A 27606-nucleotide genomic window follows, 5' to 3' on the forward strand; every position below is an offset into this window, starting at 1 on the left:
AATTCCACCTCAGTAATCCGCAAACCTCTGACTGCGGCTCCACCTCAGTAGCCCATCCACCACTGGCTGCAGCTCCACCTCAGTAGCCCATCCACCTCTGGCTGCAGCTCCACCTCAGTAACCTTCCTGACTCATGCTGAGGCTGCGGCTCCACCTCAGTAGCCCATCCACCTCTGGCTGCGGCTCCACCTCAGTAACCTTCCTGACTCATGCTTAGGCTGCGGCTCCACCTCAGTAACCCGCCCACCTCTGGCTGCAGCTCCACCTCAGTAACCCATCCACCTCTGGCCGCGGCTCCACCTCAGTAACCTTCCTGACTCATGCTGAGGCTGCGGCTCCACCTCAGTAGCCCATCCACCTCTGGCTGCGGCTCCACCTCAGTAACCTTCCTGACTCATGCTTAGGCTGCGGCTCCACCTCAGTAACCCGCCCACCTCTGGCTGCAGCTCCACCTCAGTAACCCATCCACCTCTGGCTGCGGCTCCACCTCAGTAACCTTCCTGACTCATGCTGAGGCTGCGGCTCCACCTCAGTAGCCCATCCACCTCTGGCTGCGGCTCCACCTCAGTAACCTTCCTGACTCATGCTTAGGCTGCGGCTCCACCTCAGTAACCCGCCCACCTCTGGCTGCAGCTCCACCTCAGTAACCCATCCACCTCTGGCTGCGGCTCCACCTCAGTAACCTTCCTGACTCATGCTGAGGCTGCGGCTCCACCTCAGTAACCTGCCCACCTCTGACTGCGGCTCCACCTCAATAACCCACCCACCTCTGGCTACAGCTCCACCTCAGTAACCCACCCACCTCTGGCTGCGGCTCCACCTCAGTAACCTGCCCACCTCTGGCTGCAGCTCCACCTCAGTAACCCACCCACCTCTGTCTGCAGCTCCACCTCAGTCACCTGCCCACCTCTAGCTGCGATTCCACCTCAGTAACCCGCAAACCTCTGGCTGCAGCTCCACCTCAGTAACCCATCCACCTTTGGCTGCGGCTCCACCTCAGTAACCCACCCACCTCTGGCTGCAGCTCCACATCAGTCACCTGCCCGCCTCTAGCTGCGGCTCCACCTCAGTAACCCACCCACTTCTGGCTGCAGCTCCACATCAGTAACCCACCCACCTCTGGCTGCAGCTCCACCTCAGTAACCCATCCACCTCTGGCTGCAACTCCACCTCCGTAACCCATCCATCTCTGGCTGCAGCTCTACCTCAGTAACTCACCCACATTTGGCTGCAGCTCCACCTCAGTAACCCACCCTCCTCTAGCTGCGGCTTCACCTCAGTAACCTATCCACCTCTGATGCGGCTCCACCTCTGTAACCTGCCCACCTCTGGCTGTGGCTCCACCTCTGTACCCTGCCCACCTCTGGCTGTGGCTCCACCTCCTTAACCGGCCCACCTCTGGCTGGGGCTCCACATCAGTAACCTGTCCACCTCTGACTGCGGCTCCACCTCAGTAACCGGCCCACCTCTGGCTGCGGCTCCACCTCAGTAACCGGCTCACCTCTGGCTGCGGCTCCACCTCAGTAACCGGCTCACCTCTGGCTGCAGCTCCACCTCAGTAACCCACCCACCTCTGGCTGCAGCTCCACCTCAGTAACCCACCCACCTCTGGCTGTGGTTCCACCTCAGTAACTCACCCACCTCTGGCTGTGGCTCCAACCCACCTCTGTCTGCGGCTCCACCTCAGTAACCCACCCACCTCTGGCTGTGGCTCCAACTCAGTAACCCACCCCCCTCTGGCTACAGCTCCCCCTCAGTAACCTACCAACCTCTGGCTGCAGCTCCACCTCAGTAACCCACCCTCCTCTGGCTGTGGCTCACACATCGTAAGGCATAAGTTCATCCTAGCCCCCCAGAAGCAAATTGGAAGTTGTTGCCCCCCCTGCTTTCCCCTGTGTGACAACGGCCAGTGTGTCTGGGTCAGACTCATAAGATTCAGCGATTTGAAACATTAGTCAGCATCTTACAATCCAGCAGCAGTGGCAGGCTGACCGGTGCCGGGTAGTTCTGTCCCCTATCGCTGACGTTATCAGGGCTTCTGGGACAGAGCTGATTAACTCAGCAGCAGCGGGTGCGTCACAGATATCCAAGAGAAGACGCCACACTTGGATCCCGCTGTGAACCACACAGGTGCTGCTGTAGATGCAGGGGGCCCTTCAGGGCTTGGGGCCTCAAAGCAGACAACTCACTTGCTTCTGGGAGTTAGAAGTTCTGCCCACTGATTTTATGGCTGCAGCTGCCACAATTAGTATTGGCACTTGCACCCATTCCATGCCCAGTGCAATAGACTCTGCTGCATGTGCAGACCCCGCGTGCAGTAAATTGCGAGAGTTGCGCCTGTTTCTTCCCCGGCGCCCTGCTCTAAACCCGCCCCTTAGCCCACTATATTACACACTGTATAACACTGCCATAAATGTACAACGGCAGAAGATGGAAACCATTTAATACGCGACACATTATCTGAAAGGGGCTCGTTTGCCGTCTTCCTTTGGAGGATTATTTATATAATATTCAGGGTGAGGTTATCTGCGTAACCCTCCTGTAATAATAATATGGGGAGCAGGGAAGCGGACACGGCTCCGGCTAAATGCCCCACTTCTGCCTATTAGCTTCCATATTTAGATATTGCCTGTAATGGAAATAAAGCTCTTCGTACGCCCAAAAGATAAAACCCAGAAGGTCAGTTCAATCATCGCCGAGAGCACGTTCTGAATGTTAACAAGCCAATTAAAATAGACTTCCTGCCAGAGACTTCTGTGTCGTGTCAGAGAGGTACGGATGTGTCATCGCCCATCTTTGCCGCAGTCAACCCAACCAGACCACTAGCATATGGGAACGCCCAGCGTTTCATGGGTGTTCCCCTGACAACGCTGGCCATTTTCATGCTAATGAGGCAATAACATGGGTGCGGGGGGGGCGGGCAGATGACATCACCGGATGTCAGCTGCCCGCCCATTTCCTTCCCAGCATGCACGCATATGTAAGTGACTTGAAAGTCCTGCGAGCGATTGGCCTTTGTGAATGGGTGGTGCCAGCCAACCATTCGCCGGGCGGGGTTTGGTGGACTCGCCAAGCTGCAAATTCTTGCGAATGAACCAGAACAACCCCCAATATACAAGTATCTCCTGTCAAATGAATCAGTGTAGTCTTCGGGGTGTCCATCGAGCTGATGCATTTCTGGCCACACCCAACAATATCAGAGTTGCCCAGGACCGGGCGGCGCACTTGCTCCCGGCATCTCGCGCTGTGGGGCTTATTGAGGCTAGATACATATGTAGGTTTTGCTCTTCTACATGCCGTAAATTGCAAGCTCTGTGGCCCGTTTTAACGTCGTCAAATAAGCTCATTTTCTAACATCGCCCACGGCTAAACGTCGTAGTTTCCGGTGCAATAGCAATTTATTCCACATTAAGTTCCACTTAGGAGATGCCTTTTCAGGTTTATTTGATGTCACGGCAAGTATTTTCCGATTAATTGTTTTTTTTCTCCTGATATCATAAAACAACTTCATAAAAATCCATTTGGCTAATTTCCACTTAATTTCATCCCCTTAATATGTAGATGAGACACGGAGAAACTTCTATCTCCATAGAGATGTAATGGTTTCATTCGCTACCTAAACTGATTGGATTCTGTGCCGTTTCTTATCACCGGGAGACGTGTGTGAGTCACAGCGTGTGCACTTGTTGTGCTGTCACTATTTTTGTGCCTTTTCTCCCCGTCCCGCTTCTATTTTTAATCTAATCAGTTTTCTTTTTTTTTTTGGGGGAGAAAAAAATAATAATTGCTCCATAAAACGCTCTTTGGAAATGTCACCGATTGTGCAATTCATTGGCGCGCTTTCAGAACTGTGCCTTAATTGCTAATATTTTTGAACATCCACAATATTCTCTGCCGCATTAGGAAATATTCCTCCCCCCACGCGGCAAGCCCTCCTATCACGCTGAGTCTGGCGTGTGGCATTTTACTTTTGTGCTACAAAAGAAATGAATACACATAATTTTTAACTTGCTCCGAGCAAGACAGGGACCGAGACACGACTACGGAAAGAGTCGAGCGTGTGAAGTTAATTGCTTCTCTCGGTTGCTGATGTTTATATGTAGGGCAAATAACTGGGCAGATACTTCTGAACCTCGTGTCTTTGGAGATCATTAACAAAGCACAAATTTCTGGTGTGACGGGGGGGGGGGGCCCAATTCAGATGTGGTTGGAGGAGCGGCACCGATGTTCTGCGCTAGACTCTTATTGCCCATGTGCAGTACCGCTCCTGTGATGCATGCCAAGGGAAATTGCCGTCACTAGGATCTCCGTTGGAAGACGGACATTTACTGGCCTGTTTGTAGGAACTGCGGCGGCCGGCCTCAACAACGGCTTACCCAGCTATATACAGAGGAGATATATTTACAAGCGATTTATTGAAATTGGATTTCATTTTGCAGAGTGATATTATTGAGGTGGTGGAGGATGCAGATTTATGGGGGGGGGGGTTTGAAGAGGGGCGGAACATTTGCCACACCGTAACAGGGCTGGAACTTTGAATGCGCTCAGAGCTGGCAATCTTTCGGCTCTCTTCCCATACTTTTGATGTATTTTACAGCTCCATGATATCTAGATAGTATCTTCCAGAACAGGGGTGGCCAAACCTGTCCTCAAGATCTCCCAACAGTTCATGTATTTCAGACAACCTGGGGATCTGTAGTAGCAGTGAATGCAGCATGTTTGAAAATGTGACAGTTAGTAATGACTACAGCTGTGCAGCAGCTAGGTGGTCTGGTAATGTGACAGTTAGTAATGACTACAGCTGTGCAGCAGCTAGGTGGTCTGGTAATGTGACAGTTAGTAATGACTACAGCTGTGCACCAGCTAGGTGGTCTGGGGAATGTGACAGTTAGTAATGACTACAGCTGTGCAGCAGCTAGGTGGTCTGGTAATGTGACAGTTAGTAATGACTACAGCTGTGCACTGGCTAGTTGGTCTGGGGAATGTGACAGTTAGTAATGACTACAGCTGTGCAGCAGCTAGGTGGTCTGGTAATGTGACAGTTAGTAATGACTACACCTGTGCACCGGCTAGGTGGTCTGGTAATTTGACAGTTAGTAATGACTACAGCTGTGCAGCAGCTAGGTGGTCTGGGGAATGTGACAGTTAGTAATGACTACAGCTTTGCACCAGCTAGGTGGTCTGGGGAATGTGACGGGTTAGTAATGACTACAGCTGTGCAGCAGCTAGGTGGTCTGGGGAATGTGACAGTTAGTAATGACTACAGCTTTGCAGCAGCTAGGTGGTCTGGTAATGTGACAGTTAGTAATGACTACACCTGTGCTCCAGCTAGGTGGTCTGGGGAATGTGACCGTTAGTAATGACTACAGCTGTGCACCAGCTAGGTGGTCTGGTAATGTGACAGTTAGTAATGACTACAGCTGTGCACCAGCTAGGTGGTCTGGTAATGTGACAGTTAGTAATGACTACAGCTGTGCACCAGCTAGGTGGTCTGGGGAATGGGACAGTTAGTAATGACTACAGCTGTGCAGCAGCTAGGTGGTCTGGGGAATGTGACAGTTAGTAATGACTACAGCTGTGCACCAGCTAGGTGATCTGGGGAATGTGACAGTTAGTAATGACTGCAGCTGTGCAGCAGCTAGGTGGTCTGGGGAATGTGACAGTTAGTAATGACTACAGCTGTGCAGCATCTAGGTGGTCTGGGGAATGTGACAGTTAGTAATGAATACAGCTGTGCAGCAGCTAGGTGGTCTGGGGAATGTGACAGTTAGTAATGACTACAGCTGTGCAGCAGCTAGGTGGTCTGCTAATGTGACAGTTAGTAATGACTACAGCTGTGCAGCAGCTAGGTGATCTGGGGAATGTGACAGTTAGTAATGACTATATCTGTGCAGCAGCTAGGTGGTCTGGTAATGTGACAGTTAGTTATGACTACAGCTGTGCACCAGCTAGGTGGTCTGGGGAATGTGACAGTTAGTAATGACTACAGCTGTGCACCGGCTAGTTGGTCTGAGAAAACATGGACCTTTGGTAGATCTTGAAGACTGGTTTGGCCAGTCCTCCCCTGTTCTAGAAGTTGCTAGATAAATATGTAGAATCTGGTTTCAATGGGCAACATCTCCACTTCTTAATCCGCACCTTGGTAAATATACCCCCATCTCCCTCCACACCGCTTGCCACTCCCGTTATTGTGCTTCGTTGTCTCTCAGCACCTTGAGGTGAGGCGATCGGCAGGCGATCCTGGCGCACTAGTGGAAAATGCTGCTCTTCATTAAGGACTTCCTCTGGGTCACCCGTTTGTCCAGTCCGTTGACTACGTTGACCGTAGTTGCTGCGGAATCTCTCTGAATGTGCGTCACCTGAGAATATCAGCCGTTTTGTTCTACGCCACTGTAGATCACACTGATTGCAGATAGATTATTTCTTCTATTTTCTGATTATGCTAATTTGGTCTTTGGCTCATTAGAGATCTGCTATTTAATCCATCGCTCTCACATTTGTGCTTATACTTTTTTCCCAGACTTTTTTTTTTTTCATTTCTAATTTCTTCATCATTTCATTCATGTCCTGTGTCTCTAATCTAGCCCAATGGCCTAATACAAGTCCTGCTAATCTCGGCCTCCTGGGAATTATGTATGTGCCTGCACTGCATTCGGTGATATCTTAATCCAATCTCTTCCCCTCATTTTCTGTTTCACTTTTCCTTATCTGGCACCTTTGGGATTATTTTCCTCATTAGGTTTTTTAAGCCAAGGACTTTCTCTTTCACCTTCGTGGTCCCCCCCCAATGTCACTATCATACACCAAAACCCTTTGCTCTCTTCTATATCCTCTGAGTTTCTCTCACATTTCTGTATGCTCCATATTTCGGGGTCATTCTTTACTTAATCACTTTTCTTTTATCTCTGAGTTTCTCTCACGTGTCTCTGTCCTGCACATTTTTCTGCTTTCCTGTATCTTCTGAGTACACTTCCTCCTGCTCGCTTTTTCAATATTCCCGTAACCTACTGTATGCATTTTTCTCACATTTGTGTTCTTTGTTTTCTAACACTCCTATGTACTCCCTTCTGTGTTCTCCACATTTCTCTCACATTGCTGCTTCCTCTGCATTACTCACACTTCTATGTCCTCCGCATTACACTCACACGTCTGTGTCCTCATTACTCTCACACTTCTGTGTCCTCTGCATTACTCATACTTCTATGTCCTCCGCATTACAATCACACGTCTGTGTCCTCATTACACTCACACTTCTGTGTCCTCTGCATTACTCATACTTCTATGTTCTCCTCATTACTCTCACACTACTGTGTCCTCTACATTACTCTCACACTTCTGTGTCCTCTGCATTACTCACACTTCTATGTCCTCCGCATTACACTCACATGTCTGTGTCCTCATTACTCTCACACTTCTGTGTCCTCTGCATTACTCATACTTCTATGTTCTCCTCATTACTCTCACACTACTGTGTCCTCTACATTACTCTCACACTTCTGTGTCCTCTGCATTACTCTCACGCTTCTGTGTCCTCTGCATTACTCTCACACTTCTGTGTCCTCTGCATTACTCATACTTCTATGTTCTCCTCATTACTCTCACGCTTCTGTGTCCTCTGCATTACTCTCACGCTTCTGTGTCCTCTGCATTACTCTCACACTTCTGTGTCCTCTGCATTACTCATACTTCTATGTTCTCTTAATTACTCTCACACTTCTGTGTCCTCTGCATTACTCATACTTCTATGTCCTCCGCATTACAATCACACGTCTGTGTCCTCATTACACTCACACTTCTGTGTCCTCTGCATTACTCATACTTCTATGTTCTCCTCATTACTCTCACACTACTGTGTCCTCTACATTACTCTCACACTTCTGTGTCCTCTGCATTACTCACACTTCTATGTCCTCCGCATTACACTCACACGTCTGTGTCCTCATTACTCTCACACTTCTGTGTCCTCTGCATTACTCATACTTCTATGTTCTCCTCATTACTCTCACACTACTGTGTCCTCTACATTACTCTCACACTTCTGTGTCCTCTGCATTACTCTCACGCTTCTGTGTCCTCTGCATTACTCTCACACTTCTGTGTCCTCTGCATTACTCATACTTCTATGTTCTCCTCATTACTCTCACGCTTCTGTGTCCTCTGCATTACTCTCACGCTTCTGTGTCCTCTGCATTACTCTCACACTTCTGTGTCCTCTGCATTACTCATACTTCTATGTTCTCCTCATTACTCTCACACTTCTGTGTCCTCCGCATTACTCTCACACTACTGTTTCCTCTACATTACTCTCACACTACTGTTTCCTCTACATTACCATACCTCCCAACTGTCACGATTCCGTCGGGACAGTCCCGATTTTCGGGTCCTGTCCCGACGTCCCACCCGCGGCAGGCATTGTCCCGCTGCGGGGGGTGGCAGTTGGGAGACCCCCCAATGTAGTAGAATAGACGCTGTGCGCATGCGCACAGCGTCTATTCTCGTATGAAAATGAGGTCGCGGCTAATTAGCATAAGCCGCGCCCTCATTTGCATACGCCACGCCCCCTTTTCGGGCGCTCGCGCGGCTTCGCCGCGCGAGTGTCCCTATTTCTTCACATGAAAAGTTGGGAGGTACTGTATGCATTACTCTCACACTTCTGTGTCCCCTGCATTACTCTCACACTTCTGTGTCCTTCGCATTACTCACACTTCTGTATCCTCTGCATTACTCACACTTCTGTGTCCTCTGCATTACTCACACTTCTGTGTCCTCCGAATCTCTCTCTCACTTTTGTGACCTTTGTTTTGTCACATTTCTTGGTTCTTCATATTTTTCTCTCACTAGTTTGTGTCCTCCGCCTTTGTGTCCCACTCATTTCTCTCACATGTGTATGTGCACCACACTATTCTGCAATTCTCCTGCTGTTCCAGTGAATGCATTAAATGTTCCCTGTAATTTCTCTCTCAGGGTGGAAGGAATCTTACTTCATGTGCTCCCGTGTCGGTGGGAATCGCAGCCCCCTCAAGTCCGACTCCTCATACAATTGTGGAGACCCTGACATCGCATTAGTGTTTGAATCTCGATTTGAAAGCGGGAATCTGCAGAAAGTAGTCCAGGTGTAAGTAACAATCTCTTGAAACAAAGATTCCTTTCATGTCATCTGACAGGATTCCTGTCATGTCATAGAATATTGCAACTCCACCAGTGTCCTGTTAATAAATGAAGCTTTGTCTAACCTCCTTTCGCACTGAGCAGCACTTCTAGTCACGCAAAGCCATGGGGCGTCTTGGTTGCGCCGGGCATCTTTTTTTTTTTTGCAACATTTTTTTTAAATAGCGTTTTATTTGCGAAAGCAGAGGGAATAGGGTGCACAAGCGTGATTGACAGGTAGTGGGCGTGTGGAGGTGGGTCCCGGCCATTTCTTGGGCATGTCTGCAAAACTGGGGTGTGCCCAGCGAAACGCTGGGAGTGTCCAGTAAAACGCAGGCGTGTTGATGCCTGCTGGTGGAGGGCGGATGACATCAGCAGGCGGTCACAGCGACGGCTTATTTTCGGAGAGCGTTTTTCGGGACACCACGCAGATGCTGCAATCAGAAAAATGGGGGCGTGCAGCTGCCTTCCCAGCCAGTCGGCGAAAGCAGGGGGGTAATCTTAATGCCTGGATCTGCACCCCTGCAAGTCCCGAGGCACCATAGGATGCCACAGCACACATTGACCCTTATTGCAGTAAAAATTTGTTTGGAAAATGGGCAAAACCATGCTGCAATGCAGGTGAGTCAGATGTAACATGTGCAGAGAGAGTTAGGGGGATATTCAATCCCCGGCAAGCTTCTCCCGTAGGGGAGATGCTCGACGGGCCCTATTCAATGCTGTCTTCCCCGACAGCATTGAGCAGGGTTTCTCGGCAGAACGAGCCTGACGTTCTGCCGGGAAGTGACGAGCTGCCGGCTGCAGCTTGCCTTTTCCCGTCTGCAACTCACGGCCACGCCCCCATCTCGTTCCCCGGCAGGCAGGACATTGAATCCCGCCTCATGTTCTCGGCAAGCTCGACCGCCGTGACCCTCAGATTGATTACCCCCTTAGATTTGGGTGGGGTGTGTTGAAACTGAAATCTAAATTGCAGTGTAAAAATAATGCAGCCAGTATTTACCCTGCACAGGAACAAAATAACTCACTCAAATCTAACTCTCTCTGCACATGTTACATCTACCCCACCTGCAGTGCACATGGTTTTGCCCATTTTCCAAACAAATTTGTACTGCGATCAGAATAAGGGCCATTGTGGGGAACCGCTGGCATAGGTGATGCCGCAGAGATCTTTTAACAGGTAAAAGAAATGTAGGGGGAAATTTACCAATATGAAAAACCTAGTTTTTCGTATTGGTTGTTTCCCTACGACTGCATACGACTGTTTAAGTCGTATGCAAAGTCGTGTTCCGGAGGGGGATTTACAAAGCAGTCAGATACGACTGCTTTGTAACCCTCCGATGGTGTAATGATTCGTATTAGCGGCCGTATATACGGCTGCTAATACGAATTATTTCTAGCAGTCTGCACGGATCAAGTCAGATCCGTGCAGGCTGCAAGGTGTAAAAAAAAATAGAAAAATAAATAAATAAAAAAAAAAACGGCGTGGGGTCCCCCCCACAGCTGTAACCAGCACCAGGCTGAAGGAGCCGGGGCCGGTAATTAAAAATCAGGGAACCCGACAAATAGGGGTTCCCCGATTTTTAACAACCAGCCCCAGGCTCCAGGTCCGGGGCTGGTTCCCAAAATACGGGGGACAAAATGAGTAGGGGTCCCCCGTATTTTAAGAACCAGCCCCAGGCACAACCAGCCGGCAGGGTAATGTCACAGCCGGGGGACACTTATAATATAAGGTCCCGCGGCCAAAACATTCTCCCTACCGACCAGTCAGCCTGGCCAGGGGCCCTGGGGGAGTGGGGACCCCCCCAATAAAGGGGTCCCCCCCCTCCAGGACTTACCTGACCAGGCTGAAGCCTGGTGCTGTCCTCGATGCCCCTGGGCGGTGGGCATCGAGCTGATAAATGTTGTAAAAAATAGATAAACCATTGTTTTTTACTGTGGCACTACAAGTGCCAGCAAGCCTCCCCAGCAAGCTGGGACTTGGAGAACCACAAGTCCCAGCCTGCTGGGCATTAAAGGGCCCGCTGGCACTTGTAGTTCTACAGTTAAAAAAATAGTGCACAAAACACACTGACACACTTTTAAAATAAAACTTTATTACACACAAAGCCCTTACATACTGATACTTACCTATCTTCTCTCCGTAGGTAGCCCTGATGTCCTGTGTCGGCGTCTTCTGGTCCTGTGTCGTCTTCTTCCTCCATGTCGACGTCGCTGTCGGCGATGGTGTCCCCGTCCGGATCCGACGAAATCCATTTGGGAAGCTGTGGAAGGAAACCATACTCACCTGTCCCAGCGCGACGTAGTCCAGGTAAGTGTCTTTGCAAAAAAATAAACCGAACACCCCGAAACCAAACCGGACTGACGGAGACGCACGTGTGTTTGTTTACATCGTGCGGCTCCGCCTCCCGAATGCCGCTATTGGCCACCGTGCGTCTCCGTCAGTCCGGTTTGGTTTCGGGGTTTTCGGTTTATTTTTTTGCAAAGACCCTTACCTGGACTACGTCGCGCTGGGACAGGTGAGTATGGTTTCCTTCCACAGCTTCCCAAATGGATTTCGTCGGATCCGGACGGGGACACCATCGCCGACAGCGACGTCGACATGGAGGAAGAAGACGACACAGGACCAGAAGACGCCGACACAGGACATCAGGGCTACCTACGGAGAGAAGATAGGTAAGTATCAGTATGTAAGGGCTTTGTGTGTAATAAAGTTTTATTTTAAAAGTGTGTCAGTGTGTTTTGTGCACTATTTTTTTAACTGTAGAACTACAAGTGCCAGCGGGCCCTTTAATGCCCAGCAGGCTGGGACTTGTGGTTCTCCAAGTCCCAGCTTGCTGGGGAGGCTTGCTGGCACTTGTAGTGCCACAGTAAAAAACAATGGTTTATCTATTTTTTACACCACTATCAGCTCGATGCCCACCGCCCAGGGGCATCGAGGACAGCACCAGGCTTCAGCCTGGTCAGGTAAGTCCTGGAGGGGGGGGACCCCTTTATTGGGGGGGTCCCCACTCCCCCAGGGCCCCTGGCCAGGCTGACTGGTCGGTAGGGAGAATGTTTTGGCCGCGGGACCTTATATTATAAGTGTCCCCCGGCTGTGACATTACCCTGCCGGCTGGTTGTGCCTGGGGCTGGTTCTTAAAATACGGGGGACCCCTACTCATTTTGTCCCCCGTATTTTGGGAACCAGCCCCGGACCTGGAGCCTGGGGCTGGTTGTTAAAAATCGGGGAACCCCTATTTGTCGGGTTCCCTGATTTTTAATTACCGGCCCCGGCTCCTTCAGCCTGGTGCTGGTTATGGCTGTGGGGGGACCCCACGCCGGTTTTTTTTTTTATTTATTTATTTTTTCTATTTTTTTACACTGCAGCCTGCACGGATCTGACTGATCCGTGCAGGCTAAAACGCAAATAGAACAGGAAAATGGTATTTTCCTGTTCTATTTGCGTGGGTGTTTCACACCACTAAGCAGCCGTATTGTCAGTACGGCTGCTTAGTAAATCAGAAACCACCATTCTTTTGAATGGTGATTTCTGTCGTATCCTATCGATGGTGTAGGGCATTCGTATTTGTAACTACAAATACGAATGTTCCATCTTTAGGACTACGAATTGTTGTATTTTTGGGATTGTAAATCCCGAAAATACAAATTCGTAAAAAAAAGGTGTATTTCTCCCTACGAATACACCTTTTTTCTACGAATCCATTTTAGTAAATTTCCCCCGTAATCACAGAAATCTCAAATAATGTGGATAGGAGTCCACACTAAACCACTGAACGTGTTTCAGACCCTTTTTCATAAGGGCCTGGTGATTATGGTCTGCTGGCACCAAAATTGGAATCGATCACATGACCCCAGCAATATTAACCACAGGGCCTGATTCAGGTGCATTAGTAGTAGCAAGTTTCACGCAGTTTTTCGATGGTAGTCATCGAGCCACTGTTGTCCTACGTAGGTGAGCATATAGGTGCAGCGACCTTGGCACCTTTATGCTAAGATAGGAAGCGGTTAAACATATTCATACTTACGGTATATAATTCATGCTAGACATGTTAGAAATCAATTGTTCTCAAGCGTGAGAATTTACTTGTGCACGGTAATAGCCTTTGTCATTTAATTGCCAGTTGATTTTTGAAACAGCAACTACCTCTTCCTTTTTGTCATGAAATGATGCCTGATGGGATAATTCACCGGGCTGCTCTGCCTCCTAGTGGCGACTACTGCCAACAGCAAGGAACGTCTAATAAGCTCCTCTCCGGGAGACCTTTGCTCAAATAAGTTTACTTCATTCCAGATAAATGCAAAGCATCCCGTGGTGCGGAGCTCACCGCTGCGGCAGAGCCTTTGTCCAGGCTGAATACAGAACAAGCCAATCACAGGCAGTTTTCCCTCTGTCGGCGACTGCTAATTGCGCAGACGTGTACACGAGTCAGTCAGGTCCATTGCAGAAATCTATTACCCACATTAACATTTTTATTTTCTCAACAGGGAATTTTTTTTTCTCTCTCCGCCAGTCAGCGGAAGCTGCTGTCTGCTTTCTGCTCCATAAACGTCCGTAAATTCACTTAGTCACTGTGCATAGTAACGTGATCTCCACTCTGCTCGCTGACAGAGCTGGTGCATGCTGCAGGGAGCGCCCGTAATTCTAGGTGGGCCTGATTCAGACCTCTTTGCACGGGGCCGAATTCAGTCGCTGTGCGAATAGGTCTGTCTCCGCCCCCCGAATGATTTTGCAGGGCTTGTGAATGAATGTGTACAGGTAGAGGAAAAATCATTTGATTTTTACGCGCCATCGAATGATTTTTACCCTTGTCCCCGGTGTTCGCAGGCGCAGACGCCGCGTACCCCAGGACTTACTCGAGGGCTTCGAACAAAACCGCCACTTCCGGACGGCCGCTGATGTCATCCGCCTTCCACCTGCGTTTTCCTGGACACTCCCAGCTTTTCGTTGGACACTCCCCATTTTTTCAGATATGCCTAAGAAACGGGCGGGATCCACCCCGACACGACCACAACCTGTCAATCACGCTGCGATCGGCTTGCAAATAGATATATTTCACAAAGCCCATGTGCAGTAGCCCAAACATCGGCCAGTGTCCGAAGTCGGACCTGGCCGATCAAGTCTGAATCAGAGCGTTTTTTTGTGCTACCTGCTGGCAGTATGCTGCTTGTTACGCTGCCGGGAGAATTTGTTGCCAGGTGACTGTAGAAATGTTTGACCATGAAAACAGTGAAGTGAATGAAGTTATTTTGAAGTCTTTTATTTTTGCATTTGTCCCAGTCGGCAGACGGCGAAATCTTTGAAACGTGCAATCTATCTTTGTATCTTGGCAAATTTGCACCTTGGAAAAATGAGGTGTCCTTTGTGTACATTGTTGTTCACATAGAAATTCACATTGCTATTTTTGGGCTACTGTACATGCAAAATGAGGCAGTATTTGCCCTGCATGCAAACTAAATAAATGTATTTGCACCCCTTGCGTTGCAACATGGCTTGATTTTGCCCAATCTAAGTGGGCTAAAGGACCTTTCCCAAATCTAACCTCTAACCCTTCTCCAGTGTCTAACCTTAACCTTCCTCCCATAGCCTAACCGTAACCTCCCCCCTAGCCTAAACCAAAGCACCCCCAGTGTCTAACCCTAACCTACCCCGTTGAACTGGACCTCACACCTGTGGCCTAACCCTTACCTCCCCCTATGTGCTGGATCCCTCAGAACACTGGATAAAAAAATGGAACATTACAGTGTTTTCCTGGAAAACAGTAGCATTTCGTATGCAGATACAGCAGCAGTCACACACTGAATATAGGCATTCCACATACTGTTTTAATCAGCAGAAGCTGCCTGTGCATCCTATTCACTTACATTTTAATGGAAAAGGTCAAACAAAATCTGCCCTGTGCGAGTGAGTATGGTGCGACTAGACAAAAGGAGGCTAGATGTACACATCTGTATGAAGTTGCTGAATTTAGTATGGGGATGTTGACTTTCAGTTATCTGCTGAGGTTTTCATGTATGTGCGTTCTCTTCTAGCGGTGACTACGACTATCAGCTGACCCTGCGCACAGACCTGTACACAAGCCGCCACACCCAGTGGTACTATTTCCGGGTGAAGAACACGAGGGCAGGTGTACCTTACCGTTTCACCATCATCAACTTCATGAAGCGAACAAGCCTCTACAACCATGGCATGCGCCCCCTCATGTACTCCGAGGCCGAAGCCAACACCCGGGGGATCGGCTGGCATAGAACCGGAGACCAGATCAAGTACTACAAGAATAATTTTGGCCAAGAAGGACAATCCTATTACTCTCTCTCTTGGACCTTCCGGTTCCCACACAGTAGAGACGTTTGCTACTTCGCACACTGTTACCCTTATACGTATTCCAACCTACAAGATTACCTGTGCGGAATAGCCAACGATCCGGAGCGTTCCAGATACTGCAAGATCCGGGTCCTGTGCCATTCCCTGGCTGGGAACATGGTCTACGTTCTCACCATCACCAACCCATCTCCAGCCACCGAGCAGCCAAAGAAGAAGAAGAAGGCCGTGATTTTGACGGCCAGAGTTCACCCGGGCGAGACCAACAGTTCCTGGGTGATGAAAGGCTTCCTAGATTACATCCTGAGTGCTGATAGCGACGCTCAAGTGCTAAGAGACACCTTTGTCTTCAAAGTGGTGCCCATGTTAAACCCGGATGGTGTGATTGTGGGCAACTATCGATGCTCTCTCACCGGGCGAGATCTGAACCGTAACTACAAGTCTAGGCTAAAGGACTCCTTTCCATCTATATGGTTCACACGTAACATGATCAAACGGTAAGGTTCTGACTTGACCGGGACGTAGACTTTACTCTTTTATTATTTTTATTATCTTTAGCCAGAAGGGAAAGAAGGGTACATCTGGGTGTTTTTGGCATAGAGGTGTTTTTGGAAGCCAAGGGATGTGATAGGTTCACAGATGGAAGGGAGAAGAGAAGAGGACCAAGGTCTAATACTTGACAGATATTAACTGGAAGGGAAAGAGTAGCGGAAGGTGGTGTTCGGTGTAAGGGCAGAGAAGGAGCAGGTTGGATAAGTAGGAGTTGCACAAGGAAAGAGCTGACCCTTGAAACTCAGAGGAGTGGTGGGTTTTGTCGCCATGAGTACAAGAATAGAGCGGTGGTCCTAGGATATGGCTGTAAGGAGGTCACTAGTGATCTTGGTGAGGGCATTATCAGCAGAAGCTGCATTGGAGTAGGTCTAGGAAAAACGAAGGGAAAGGAGACCATCGAATGATGTGGAATGTGCACGCTCAGAAGGAAGTGGGCGGGCAGCTGGCATCCGGTGACATCAGCTGCCCGCCCCCGGCACCCACGCCACAACCTCATTAGCATGAGAACGCCCAGCATTCTCATGAAAACGCCCATAAAATCAGGGCGTTCACATATGCTAATAGGCCGCCCCATGCCCCTCTCAGCCCCCCTCCCCCCCCCCCTCCCTGCCGCTGTCCTGGGAGCCTGCACCCAGCAATCTGACTATATGCAGTGGGTGCACGCACCCTGCACATGCGCAGAAACGGCCTCCATCAGTAACAAAACATCGGTCCCCGTGTAAACGAACGCCCTTTGCGAACGGAACTGAATAAGGTCCAATTTATGAGCATCTGGTGCTGCAGCCGCTGTTCTTGCTACATAGGCTTCCCCAGGCCGTACCTTTACCAGGGAGACCCTCCAACAGGTATCACCGGCCAGGTGGCTTCAGTAGAGAGGGAGAAGAACTTTCCTCCCTGTTAGCAATATGCAAACTCAGTTATACCTACAGTAATTCTCCAGAGGGACCGATCTTCAGCGCGCTGATACTAGGGAGAACTAGCGGAACAATTCTGCCCACCTCCTGAGCATCTGACCCTTGGGCCCGTTTATTAATACCTACAAAGAAGCTCCAAATGTTACATTTCTCATCACAGCATCTCGCACCCATTTCGTTTGGCCTTTCTGGACAATTGATCATGGTAATGACAAAATATGGCCTGGTATTTAATGATGGCCTACTGGGTACAGAGCTACAACACATATCACTGAGTCTTGCCTATTTAAGGAAATAGGGCCAATGGAGGGGTGCGCAACAGGTGGGTTACAGAGCTACCCCTGACCTGCACCCGTCCCAGACCCCACATCAGGACATTATGACGTCACATGTTCTGGAGACCATGGTGACGATGGTCTCAGGGATGTTTCATTTATTGAGAGTCCTGTCGCTCTTCTAGTTCTGTTCCTCCTGTAAGTAGTGCTGATCAATCTCCCGATCCCTCTGACAGCGCTGGTTACACAGCTGTACGTTCCCAGTGCATGACCTTGGGGATCATTAAAGGTCAGCCACAAGAAGATGAATAACCGCAGCCACCTCCCGTATACTGGTGCAGTGAGACGCTCTCTCCTCACTCACTCACTCGCTCGCGTGCAACTTTTGTCTTGCCGCGCCTTCAGATGCTAGACAATAGAAGTCGCATTTCTCAGTACTTTATGCACATAATAAAAGATAATAATCATTATTATTATAATAATAATACCCGCTAGCACCATAGAGACGTCTCATCTCTGCCCATGTTCCTTCCACTTGAGCGGCTTAAATCTTTCCGTGCGGGGCTGATTACCTTTAATGGTTTGTCTGCCGCTGTCAGTCATTCGGGAGTCCGCCAGGCATTATCACAGCAAAGCTTGTTTCATCTGATAATGTCTCAGGAAAAAAAGTTTTCTCTGTCCCTAAGCTGTGTGCACTTTGCACCCTCTAGTGGTTTGTTTCAGTAATGCAGCTACTTGGCTGATTCTAACTTTTTTTTAACTTTCAAGACAGCTTTCTCTTAAATGTGGATATACTGTAAGAATGAAACGGGTCCGGTTTTGTATAGACGGATATACGGTGACCCAGCACAATGATTCCTGGGCCGTATTTGCCTTAATACACTTTTCAGGTACTGAGGGGTTGATGTATGAAGCAGTGATAAGGGAGAAGACTCGGCCATGGCAACCAATCAGCTGCTCTGTATAATTTTATATTATGCAAATGATATATGTTACTTTAGAGCTGATTGGTTGCCATAGGCCACTCCTCCTCTGGCTCACTTCTCCTCCCTTATCACTACTTCATACTAGGGACGGACGTTGTTGCCTTTGCCATCGATGGCAAAAGTGCAACTGGCCATCGATAGTGTCATACTATCCAATAGATGACCATCAATGTTTTTACATATTGATGGTCATCCATTTTCTTTGACTGATTGGCCTGTGGGCCACTCAACATGGGGGCGGGCTTCACAGGTGTCAGGGCGGAGCTACTAAGAGCAAAACTAAGACATCGATGGTCGGAAACATCGATGGTCGATGGGATCGGACAGTGGGCAAACTTGTTCAGTCCCACACACTGGCGACGCAGAGCATCCAATTACAGCTTATCTGCACCAGGACCTTTCTGGCCTTACAAGGATCATTACATGGTGTGGGCCGCAGGGGCAGGAGGCCCGTCCGATCTCCTTGCTCTCTGCAGCAAACACTGTGGAACCCCCCCCCCCCCACCCCTCCCGCTGGCTCAGGGCAGTAAGTGTGTGGAGATTGGTCATGTGACCTAAGAATGATGTTTGGGGTACATATCACACTTCCCAGCATTACTAGGTATGATACAGTGACCTGCATCCCGCTGCTGAAGGGGGCGGAGCCTCCGGTGACTTACGGAAAATCCCCTTTCCATAACGGTTGTCCCAGGCTCTGCCTTCAGGGTGAATTAACGCAACATTGAATCCCCGGCCCCTGCAGGACGGGATACAGTCATTAGGCCGACACCTAGAAAGGACGACATGCATTGGGTTAACCACTGAACATCGACAGGCACATGTAATAGGTCGACAGGGTTGGAAGGTTGACACAAGCATTAGGTCGGCAATGGCTAGGTGGACAGTCAAAAGGTCAACATGAGTTTTTCTTCGGACTCCGATGGTCAGCGAACATCAAATGATTTCTCTCCACTTCGGCGGCATGCGAGGGGATTGTGTTCACGTACATCCCATCGGTACCGATTTTGTACCGCGGGGGGTGTGATGGCATTTATGGGCAGTGTATGTAAGCTGCAGAGCGAGCCATGCTGAATCAGGCTCAAATAAACAATGATTTGACCACTCGGAGTATTTTCGCTCAAAGATAAATGATTCGGATCGTAATAACTGACGCACGATACTAGGCCGCCGGTACTGACGCCGCTTATTTACTATGCGTAATTAACTTGAACAGAAATGCGTCAGGGTTCTGAAAGCAAACGAACACTTGTGACATCCAGGACACGGCGCGTCGGCCGTACCCACCCGACATGACAGCGTTCCGATAGATTTATTCCAGTCCCCAGTGTAAAGTTCTGCAGCGCTCAGCCAGTAGCCGTATGTGCGTGTTACTGAGTCAGCATCACAGACATTAAGTATTATACGTTTGAGAGGTTTCGCTGCCAAAGTCATTTTTATCACTTGATAACTGGCAGCAATCGGGATGTGATATTGGGAAAATGACGGCCGTCCGTATCGGAATTTCAGTTATTCCAGTGTAATAGGCTAAGTGGTTCCATTACCAGGACTCTCTGAGCACTTCTCATTTCCGTACCACCTCTGAGGTCGTTAGAGCCCGTCGTAAAATTCTGACTGGCATACAAGCATTACACGCACCGGCTGTACTTGGCGGCAGCCGCGCCTGACATCGCCTGTTCCAGCTTCTGAGTACGCAAGCCGTCACTTCAGTAGGAATTGGTGCCACTGCTCATTCTGGGCACACAGCTACCCTGTGCTGGCATATACCAACACAGAACAAAAACTTCTGCAGACTGCGAGGGGGGGATTCAATGAATTCCAAGTTTCCTGACCTATTATATTACTGCGGCTATTCTGGTTGATTCCACCAAACCCCGCCTTTGCGAACGATTTGTACGCACACTCTGGATGCGACTCGATGTTTTACATAAACATCCATTTGCAGCCTGCGGTGGTTGCCGACCATCGAATGATGTGGAAAGCACACAACATCTATTAACAAACCTTAGATCTGCGTGCACATTCTGGAGGAAGTGGGCGGGCAGCTGACATCCGGTGCTGTCAGCTGGCCGCCCACGTCACCGGTGATTACCATGGGAACACCCAGCATTTCCATTGAAACTTTGGTGTTCCCATGGGCGAGTAGCCCCCCCCCCCCCCCCCCCGCCCAAACATCCACCAGCCGCAATCTGTTTGCTGTGGTCGCATGCACACTGCAGGCGGGGCAGATGTAACATGTGCAGAGAGAGTTAGATTTGGGTGGGGTTTTGCTTCAAACTGATGTCTATATTGCAGTGTAAAAATAATGCAGCCAGTATTTAACCTGCACAGAAACAAAATAACTCACCCAAACCTAACTCTGCACATGTAACATCTGCCCCACCTGCAGTGCACATGGTTTTGTCCATTAGCCAGCCAAACGTGCTTTGAACCTGAATGCTTGTACCTACCATAGGTGGTATATGCCACAGTACCTCTCCTCATTCCAGCTATACCACACCACTGGTAGCTGCACGGAAATGCCAGGCGGCCAATGTCTGCCTTAGTATAGGTGGCTGATCAGGCAGTAGTCACATGCACTCTGCATCCTTATGTACACACCAGAACGATTTGGCCTCAATCCCCCCAATATCAATGCAATCTCGACCAATTGTATGTAAATTGGGCATGTTTTAGATCTGATTCCGATGCGCGTCGCCGCCGGTCGTTTGGTTGTTTCGGTGATCCTACCTGCTGCAGTCAGGATTTGTAAAATATCCCTTCAACCGGGTACAGATCGCGAGCAGATCGCGTGCCCAACAGATTATGCGACCATCGTACGAACGCCTCACAATCTCCTCACAATCATGATGGTTCTGGTGTGTACCTAGCATTGCTGCATGTCTTATTTACAATGTATTTCCTTTAGTAAAGGTGTGGCGAGAGTAGCCCGCAAGGGTACGTTTCTACTCATTTGGGACATATATGGTTAAACGTACAGTACAAAATGATACCCCCCCAAAAACGCCACTCTCTCTCTTCCGAGTTCCTTCCCTCCTTCCTTCCTTCCTTCCCTATATATCATCGTGGGCTGGATTGTGGCGGCGGTTATTCAATTACCGGTGCAATTCAGCGTTGCTCAGCTGTGAGTACAGCTGCCATAATAAGTAGCACAGAAGTAGCAGTAATACTTACAGTACCACCCCCCGTGCCGTGCCGGCCTGCCCTGGTGTGATCTGACATCATGCATATGATGCCCAAAGGGCATTCCCTGCGGAAGCGACAGAGGGATCTGCTCAGATCCCTCTCCAGTAGCCTGCATCTCCTTCCCAGCGGGGCCCCGGAAATCAATGCCATCTAAAGATGGCGTTGTAAGACCACAGTAATCAGCAGGTCCTTGGTAACATTTCTGGGGATAAGAGGTTTGATGAAGGTAATATGTACTCACCCAGGTAACCACGCCTGGTCCTGTATAATGTGTCTCCTTCCCGTTCCCGCAGGGTGATGGAAGAACGGGAGGTCCTGCTATACTGTGACCTGCACGGGCACAGCAAGAAGCAGAATGTCTTTATGTACGGGTGTAAGGGCAGAGGCGGGCAGAATGGCGAGAGCCGGTTGTGTGAGCGCATGTTCCCGTTCATGCTGAGCAAGAACTCTCCCGACAAGGTAACGTTCCACCTGTTGTACAATGCTCCGCCCATACGCCCATTCCACCTGTTGTACAATGCTCCGCCCATACGCCCATTCCACCTGTTGTACAATGCTCCGCCCATACGCCCGTTCCACCTGTTGTACAATGCGCCGCCCATACGCCCGTTCCACCTGTTGTACAATGCGCCGCCCATACGCCCGCACTCACCTGCTCTCTGCGTCCCAGGTGCTTTCGTTCATTGGCTTCTGTCTGCACTTGGTCAACCAAATCTTTGGGTTGTAATAGCTTCTGGCTTGGTCAGTTGCAATCGGTATATGTAGTGTAATATAGAGGCCAAGGGGTCTATTCATCATGAGTAAGTCCCCAATTCACCGCAAGGTACGCTAAATTACCAGAGCAATCAGTACTGATACTGAGATACTGCGGGCGCTGTCTTTAGATCCCACCAGCCAAACTGCGGGCGGCATTACATGACTTGCTAAGTACTGAATTATCGCTGCTTAGCAAGTCAACCAGAATCACCACAATAAAGCGTTCCCGGCCACCCTGTATAATGTGTAGGGTAACACATCTTGGGTGATTATTATTTCGCCCCTGTATTACACCCCAGGACTTGCGCAGCTTATTACTGATGCTCTGTTCAGTTCTCATTCTCAGCCTGCAAGTTCAGAGTGCAGAGGAACAAGGAAGGGACCGGCCGCGTGGTCATGTGGAAAATGGGCATCCGGAACAGCTACACGTTGGAGGCCACGTTCTGTGGATCAACGCTGGGTAATAGCTCTACTGCATTAGTATATGGTCCAGACCCCTGTACGGTGTAATCTCTTATATATTTAGCCAGATCTGTCACTCATCCCCGTGTGTATAACGCTGGGCGGGGTTACAAGAGTGATTGATAGCATTATACACACATAGTTTCTGCCTTAGGCCCCCGCCCAGCGTTATACACAAACCCGCCCCCCCAGGGATAGGCCAGTGTTATACACATCCCTACCCCCTTGGCAAACACCTCCCCTGCCCACAGCCAGGGCTACAGAACAATCCACCATTACTCCACAGCAGCCAACAGGTGAGCGTCGGGTCTGCCCACAACCTCCCCCCCCCTTGATCGCGGGTCTGCCCCCACCACCACCCCACCACCCCAAGCAAGTCTGCCCGCACCCCCTCCCCCAGCCCCGCATGTGCAGGTCTGCCTGCTCACCCCCCCCCCCCGAGCAGTTAGTCTGCACGCCACCCCCCCCCCCCCCCCCCCCCCCCGCACGCGAGCAGCGGGTCTGTGTGCAGCATACCATCCCCCCTGGATCAGCGGGTCTGCCGAAGTAGATGCAGAGGGTGTTGTACGATGTTTCGGCCGTTTGAGCCGGCCCTCGGGGAAGGGGTTAATATAAGGAACTTTCCAGCTATTTGTTTCCCATCACTTGCAGGTAACAGACGCGGGACCCATTTCAGCACAAAGGACCTGGAGTCGCTGGGTTGCCGCTTCTGCAGTTCTCTGCTGGACTATTGTGACCCGGAAGAGCCAAAAGTAAGTAGGCCGCCCCCGTGGGACGCTGGACCCAGTCACCGGCACAAGTGGAGGGAATGGGGTTCCTGCTCTCGGTGTTATATTACTTTCTGAGTGAGATTAATTCAGTGACACGAGTGTTAATACATACAGCTGTGAGGTTCCTTGCGCCGCTCCTGGTGTGTACAGGTTACAGCCTCCACTTCCCAGAGGTTACCGGCCTCTAATTACTAGTAACCGCACTGACTCCTGGGAAATCCAGGTACATTGCAGGCTCAGCAGCAGGCCCAGCTCACATATAATCATATACGAAGTTATAACGTGGCAGAGAATTCCGTCCCAGAGTTTATTACTCACATTATTATACAGCGTATGGCGTGAGGATCAGACGTTAGCAGGAGAGGGGCACAGGGCACCATTTATCCTCCACAGGTCAAGCGTTGTATAATAGCTTTGATGATACGGTACCTGCAGACACATGGCACCAGGATTATTTATAAGACAAACGAGCTTCCCTCTGCCCCAGTGGCCACAAACCCGGCTACAAACACATCTAGCAACCGAGAAACCTTATAACCCATACAGTGTGCGTATTTGATCCAAGGGCAAGGGTCAGAGCGTCTGTACAAAAGCAATTTTGAATACGGAGGAGACCTTTAAACTCCAGGTAGACCTCTTGTTGTTTAAGATTAAGGACACCGATCGGTGAGGCAGTGGCGGATCCAGGGGTGGAGCTGCAGCACAGTTGGAGCCACACCAACTGTCACCAACTGTTGGGAAGGCGCTTCTAAAAGAATGTATGATTTATTTTAGTATTCCATGTGTCTGAAAGAGCTGGAGGAAATGATCAAGCAGCGTGCGAGCTACACTTACCCACTGAGCCTGCAATCTGAAGCCTTTTACAAAGATGTCCTCTCCGACCTGGATTCCAGGTGAGTAGTCGTCCGTCGCAGCGCCTGTCGGAAATCAGTCAAAATGATGTCTTGTCCGGACAGTGTACTGTTCATGCCTACTGCTGATAGTTACTACACACGTTGTCTCAATAGTGTTCAGCGGTGGGGGGGGGGGGGGGGGGAGAGCAGCAGGAAGAGACGCGAGGCTGGAGGAATCGTGCTGCGCTGGGGAGACGTACAGTGAGGGGGAGGTAGTGGGGTTGTTGGGGGGGCGGGGCTGCTACCGATACCACAGATATCCGAAAAAATCCGAGTACAGTGTGGGTACGGTTTGGTGATCTTCCCTAACTGACCGTTGCTTTCTGGGTTTCAGCACTGGGGGATCGGACAGCTCCGATTCGAATGGTCCTCCCGCCCACCTGATGGAGCTGGCGTGTCAGGTAGGCCTGGTACAGATGATTGCATATGTTACTGGTTACTTGTTGTGTTGTGATGGTTAGCATTACTGACTCACTGAGGTCCTCTGTATAACTCCCACCATGGCCCTAACTGGTCATAGTTTGCTTATTCTTCCGGTGTTGCGTGGGTTTCCTCCGGGTGCTCCGGGTTCCTCCCACACGTCAATATTATACTGGTAGGTTAATTGGCTAAAAACAAATGAACCCTAGAATGTATGTCTGTGAATGTACATGTGATAGGGTACACTAGATGGCCAAGTGTTTCTTATATGCAGGCAATATTCTATATTTGAAATAAAGATGTGTAATGTTCATACTTAATGTCCCTAGATATTAACGGGATTGATCCGAAATCCCGGCGGTCGGAATCCCGGCGGTCAAAATCTTGACGCCAGAATCCCGACTGCCGAAATCCCGACAAGGGGGGGACGTGCTCACCACACAGTGGACCCAGTGCCTTGCTATGCTTGGCACACTAATTTATTCTCCCTCCACGACACCCATAGAGGGACAAAGTGCCGGGATTTCGGCGGCGGGATTTCGGCGGCGGGATTTTGACCGCCGGGATTCCCACCGGGATTTCAACTGCATCCCATATTAACAAGTCACCCTGGCTCATTCAGGCTGTTACACAAGGAAATTATTAAGTCAGACGCAGCCAGTACATGGGATTCGCTGACTGGTCTCCGTATCTTTCCCGGGCTGTCCAATGCTGGGGGATGCTGAGGGCACAGAGACTTCTTCAGTCTCATCCTGAGCTCAGTTACTGAGCTGCTTCCTGCTCACAGTGATGATGCCTCTTGCGGGATACAGTCCACTTATCCAATAGTCCGTCTCTGTGCCCTCACACACAGGTAAAATCCCGGAAGAAGCTGCTGAAATCGAAGAGAGACCGGAATTCCCATAGAAAAGATCCTGAGAGGAACCTACTGCAAGATCCGGGGGTAAGAAGAGCGACTTGCCGCAGGATTCTGTCACCGTGTAATGGTAATCTACCAGACGTGTGTTCCCGGGACAACAGTCGTGCAACAGCCCCTATATGTCACAGTACCTCTCCTATACTCCCTGCAGTCGTGTAACAGCCCCTATACTCCCTGCAGTCATGTAACAGCTCCTATACTCCCTGCAGTCGTGTAACAGCTCCTATTCTCCCTGCAGTCGTGTAACAGCCCCTATACTCCCTGCAGTCGTGTAACAGCCCCTATACTCCCTGCAGTCGTGTAACAGCCCCTATACTCCCTGCAGTCGTGTAACAGCCCCTATACTCCCTGCAGTCGTGTAACAGCCCCTATACTCCCTGCAGTCGTGTAACAGCCCCTATACTCCCTGCATTCGTGTAACTGCCCCTATACTTCCTGCAGTCGTGTAACAGCCCCTATACTCCCTGCAGTCGTGTAACAGCCCCTATACTCGCTGCAGTCGTGTAACAGCCCCTATACTCCCTGCAGTCATATACCAGCCCCTATACTCCCTGCAGTTATGTAACAGCCCCTATACTCCCTGCAGTCATATACCAGCCCCTATACTCCCTGCAGTTATGTAACAGCCCCTATACTCCCTGCAGTCATGTAACAGCTCCTATACTCCCTGCAGTCGTGTAACAGCCCCTATACTCCCTGCAGTCGTGTAACAGCCCCTATACTCCCTGCAGTTATGTAACAGCTCCTATTCTCCCTGCAGTCGTGTAACAGCCCCTATACTCCCTGCAGTCGTGTAACTGCCCCTATACTCCCTGCAGTCGTGTAACAGCCCCTATACTCCCTGCAGTCGTGTAACAGCCCCTATACTCCCTGCAGTCGTGTAACAGCCCCTATACTCCCTGCATTCGTGTAACTGCCCCTATACTTCCTGCAGTCGTGTAACAGCCCCTATACTCCCTGCAGTCATATACCAGCCCCTATACTCCCTGCAGTTATGTAACAGCCCCTATACTCCCTGCAGTCATGAAACAGCTCCTATACTCCCTGCAGTTATGTAACAGCCCCTATACTCCCTGCAGTCATGTAGCAGCCCCTATACTCCCTGCAGTCGTGTAACAGCCCCTATACTCCCTGCAGTCGTGTAACAGCCCCTATACTCCCTGCAGTCGTGTAACAGCCCCTATACTCCCTGCAGTCGTGTAACAGCCCCTATACTCCCTGCAGTCGTGTAACAGCCCCTATACTCCCTGCATTCGTGTAACTGCCCCTATACTCCCTGCAGTCGTGCAACAGCCCCTATACTCCCTGCAGTCATATACCAGCCCCTATACTCCCTGCAGTTATGTAACAGCCCCTATACTCCCTGCAGTCGTGCAACAGCCCCTATACTCCCTGCAGTCGTGTAACAGCCCCTATACTCCCTGCAGTCGTGTAACAGCCCCTATACTCCCTGCAGTCGTGTAACAGCCCCTATACTCCCTGCAGTCGTGTAACAGCCCCTATACTCCCTGCAGTCGTGTAACAGCCCCTATACTCCCTGCAGTCGTGTAACAGCCCCTATACTCCCTGCAGTCGTGTAACAGCCCCTATACTCCCTGCAGTCGTGTAACAGCCCCTATACTCCTGCAGTCGTGTAACAGCCCCTATACTCCCTGCAGTCGTGTAACTGCCCCTATACTCCCTGCAGTCGTGTAACTGCCCCTATACTCCCTGCAGTCGTGTAACTGCCCCTATACTCCCTGCAGTCGTGTAACAGACCCTATACTCCCTGCAGTCGTGTAACAGCCCCTATACTCCCTGCAGTCGTGTAACAGCCCCTATACTCCCTGCAGTCGTGTAACAGCCCCTATACTCCCTGCAGTCGTGTAACAGCCCCTATACTCCCTACAGTTGTGTAACAGCCCCTATACTCCCTACAGTCGTGTAACAGCCCCTATACTCCCTACAGTCGTGTAACAGCCCCTATACTCCCTGCATTCGTGTAACTGCCCCTATACTCCCTGCAGTCAA

At 50.1% G+C, this 27606-nt stretch overlaps 1 protein-coding gene across 1 annotated transcript in view; it reads left to right on the plus strand.

The window, feature by feature from the left end:
- AGBL3 (AGBL carboxypeptidase 3) overlaps positions 1-27606 on the plus strand; it is an 85745-nt gene that overhangs the window by 26343 nt on the left and 31796 nt on the right. Inside the window, exons 6-13 of the mRNA XM_083180087.1 lie at positions 8965-9115; positions 15178-15963; positions 21670-21835; positions 22466-22592; positions 23246-23346; positions 24139-24257; positions 24592-24658; positions 25531-25663. Of these exons, the coding sequence (XP_083036213.1) occupies positions 8965-9115; positions 15178-15963; positions 21670-21835; positions 22466-22592; positions 23246-23346; positions 24139-24257; positions 24592-24658; positions 25531-25663 (1650 nt within the window). The remainder of the gene's footprint in view (positions 1-8964; positions 9116-15177; positions 15964-21669; positions 21836-22465; positions 22593-23245; positions 23347-24138; positions 24258-24591; positions 24659-25530; positions 25664-27606) is intronic.

Source organism: Crinia signifera, chromosome 4 (genome assembly GCF_055691185.1).
Source record: "Crinia signifera chromosome 4, ASM5569118v1, whole genome shotgun sequence".
Taxonomy (NCBI): Eukaryota; Metazoa; Chordata; class Amphibia; order Anura; family Myobatrachidae; genus Crinia; species Crinia signifera.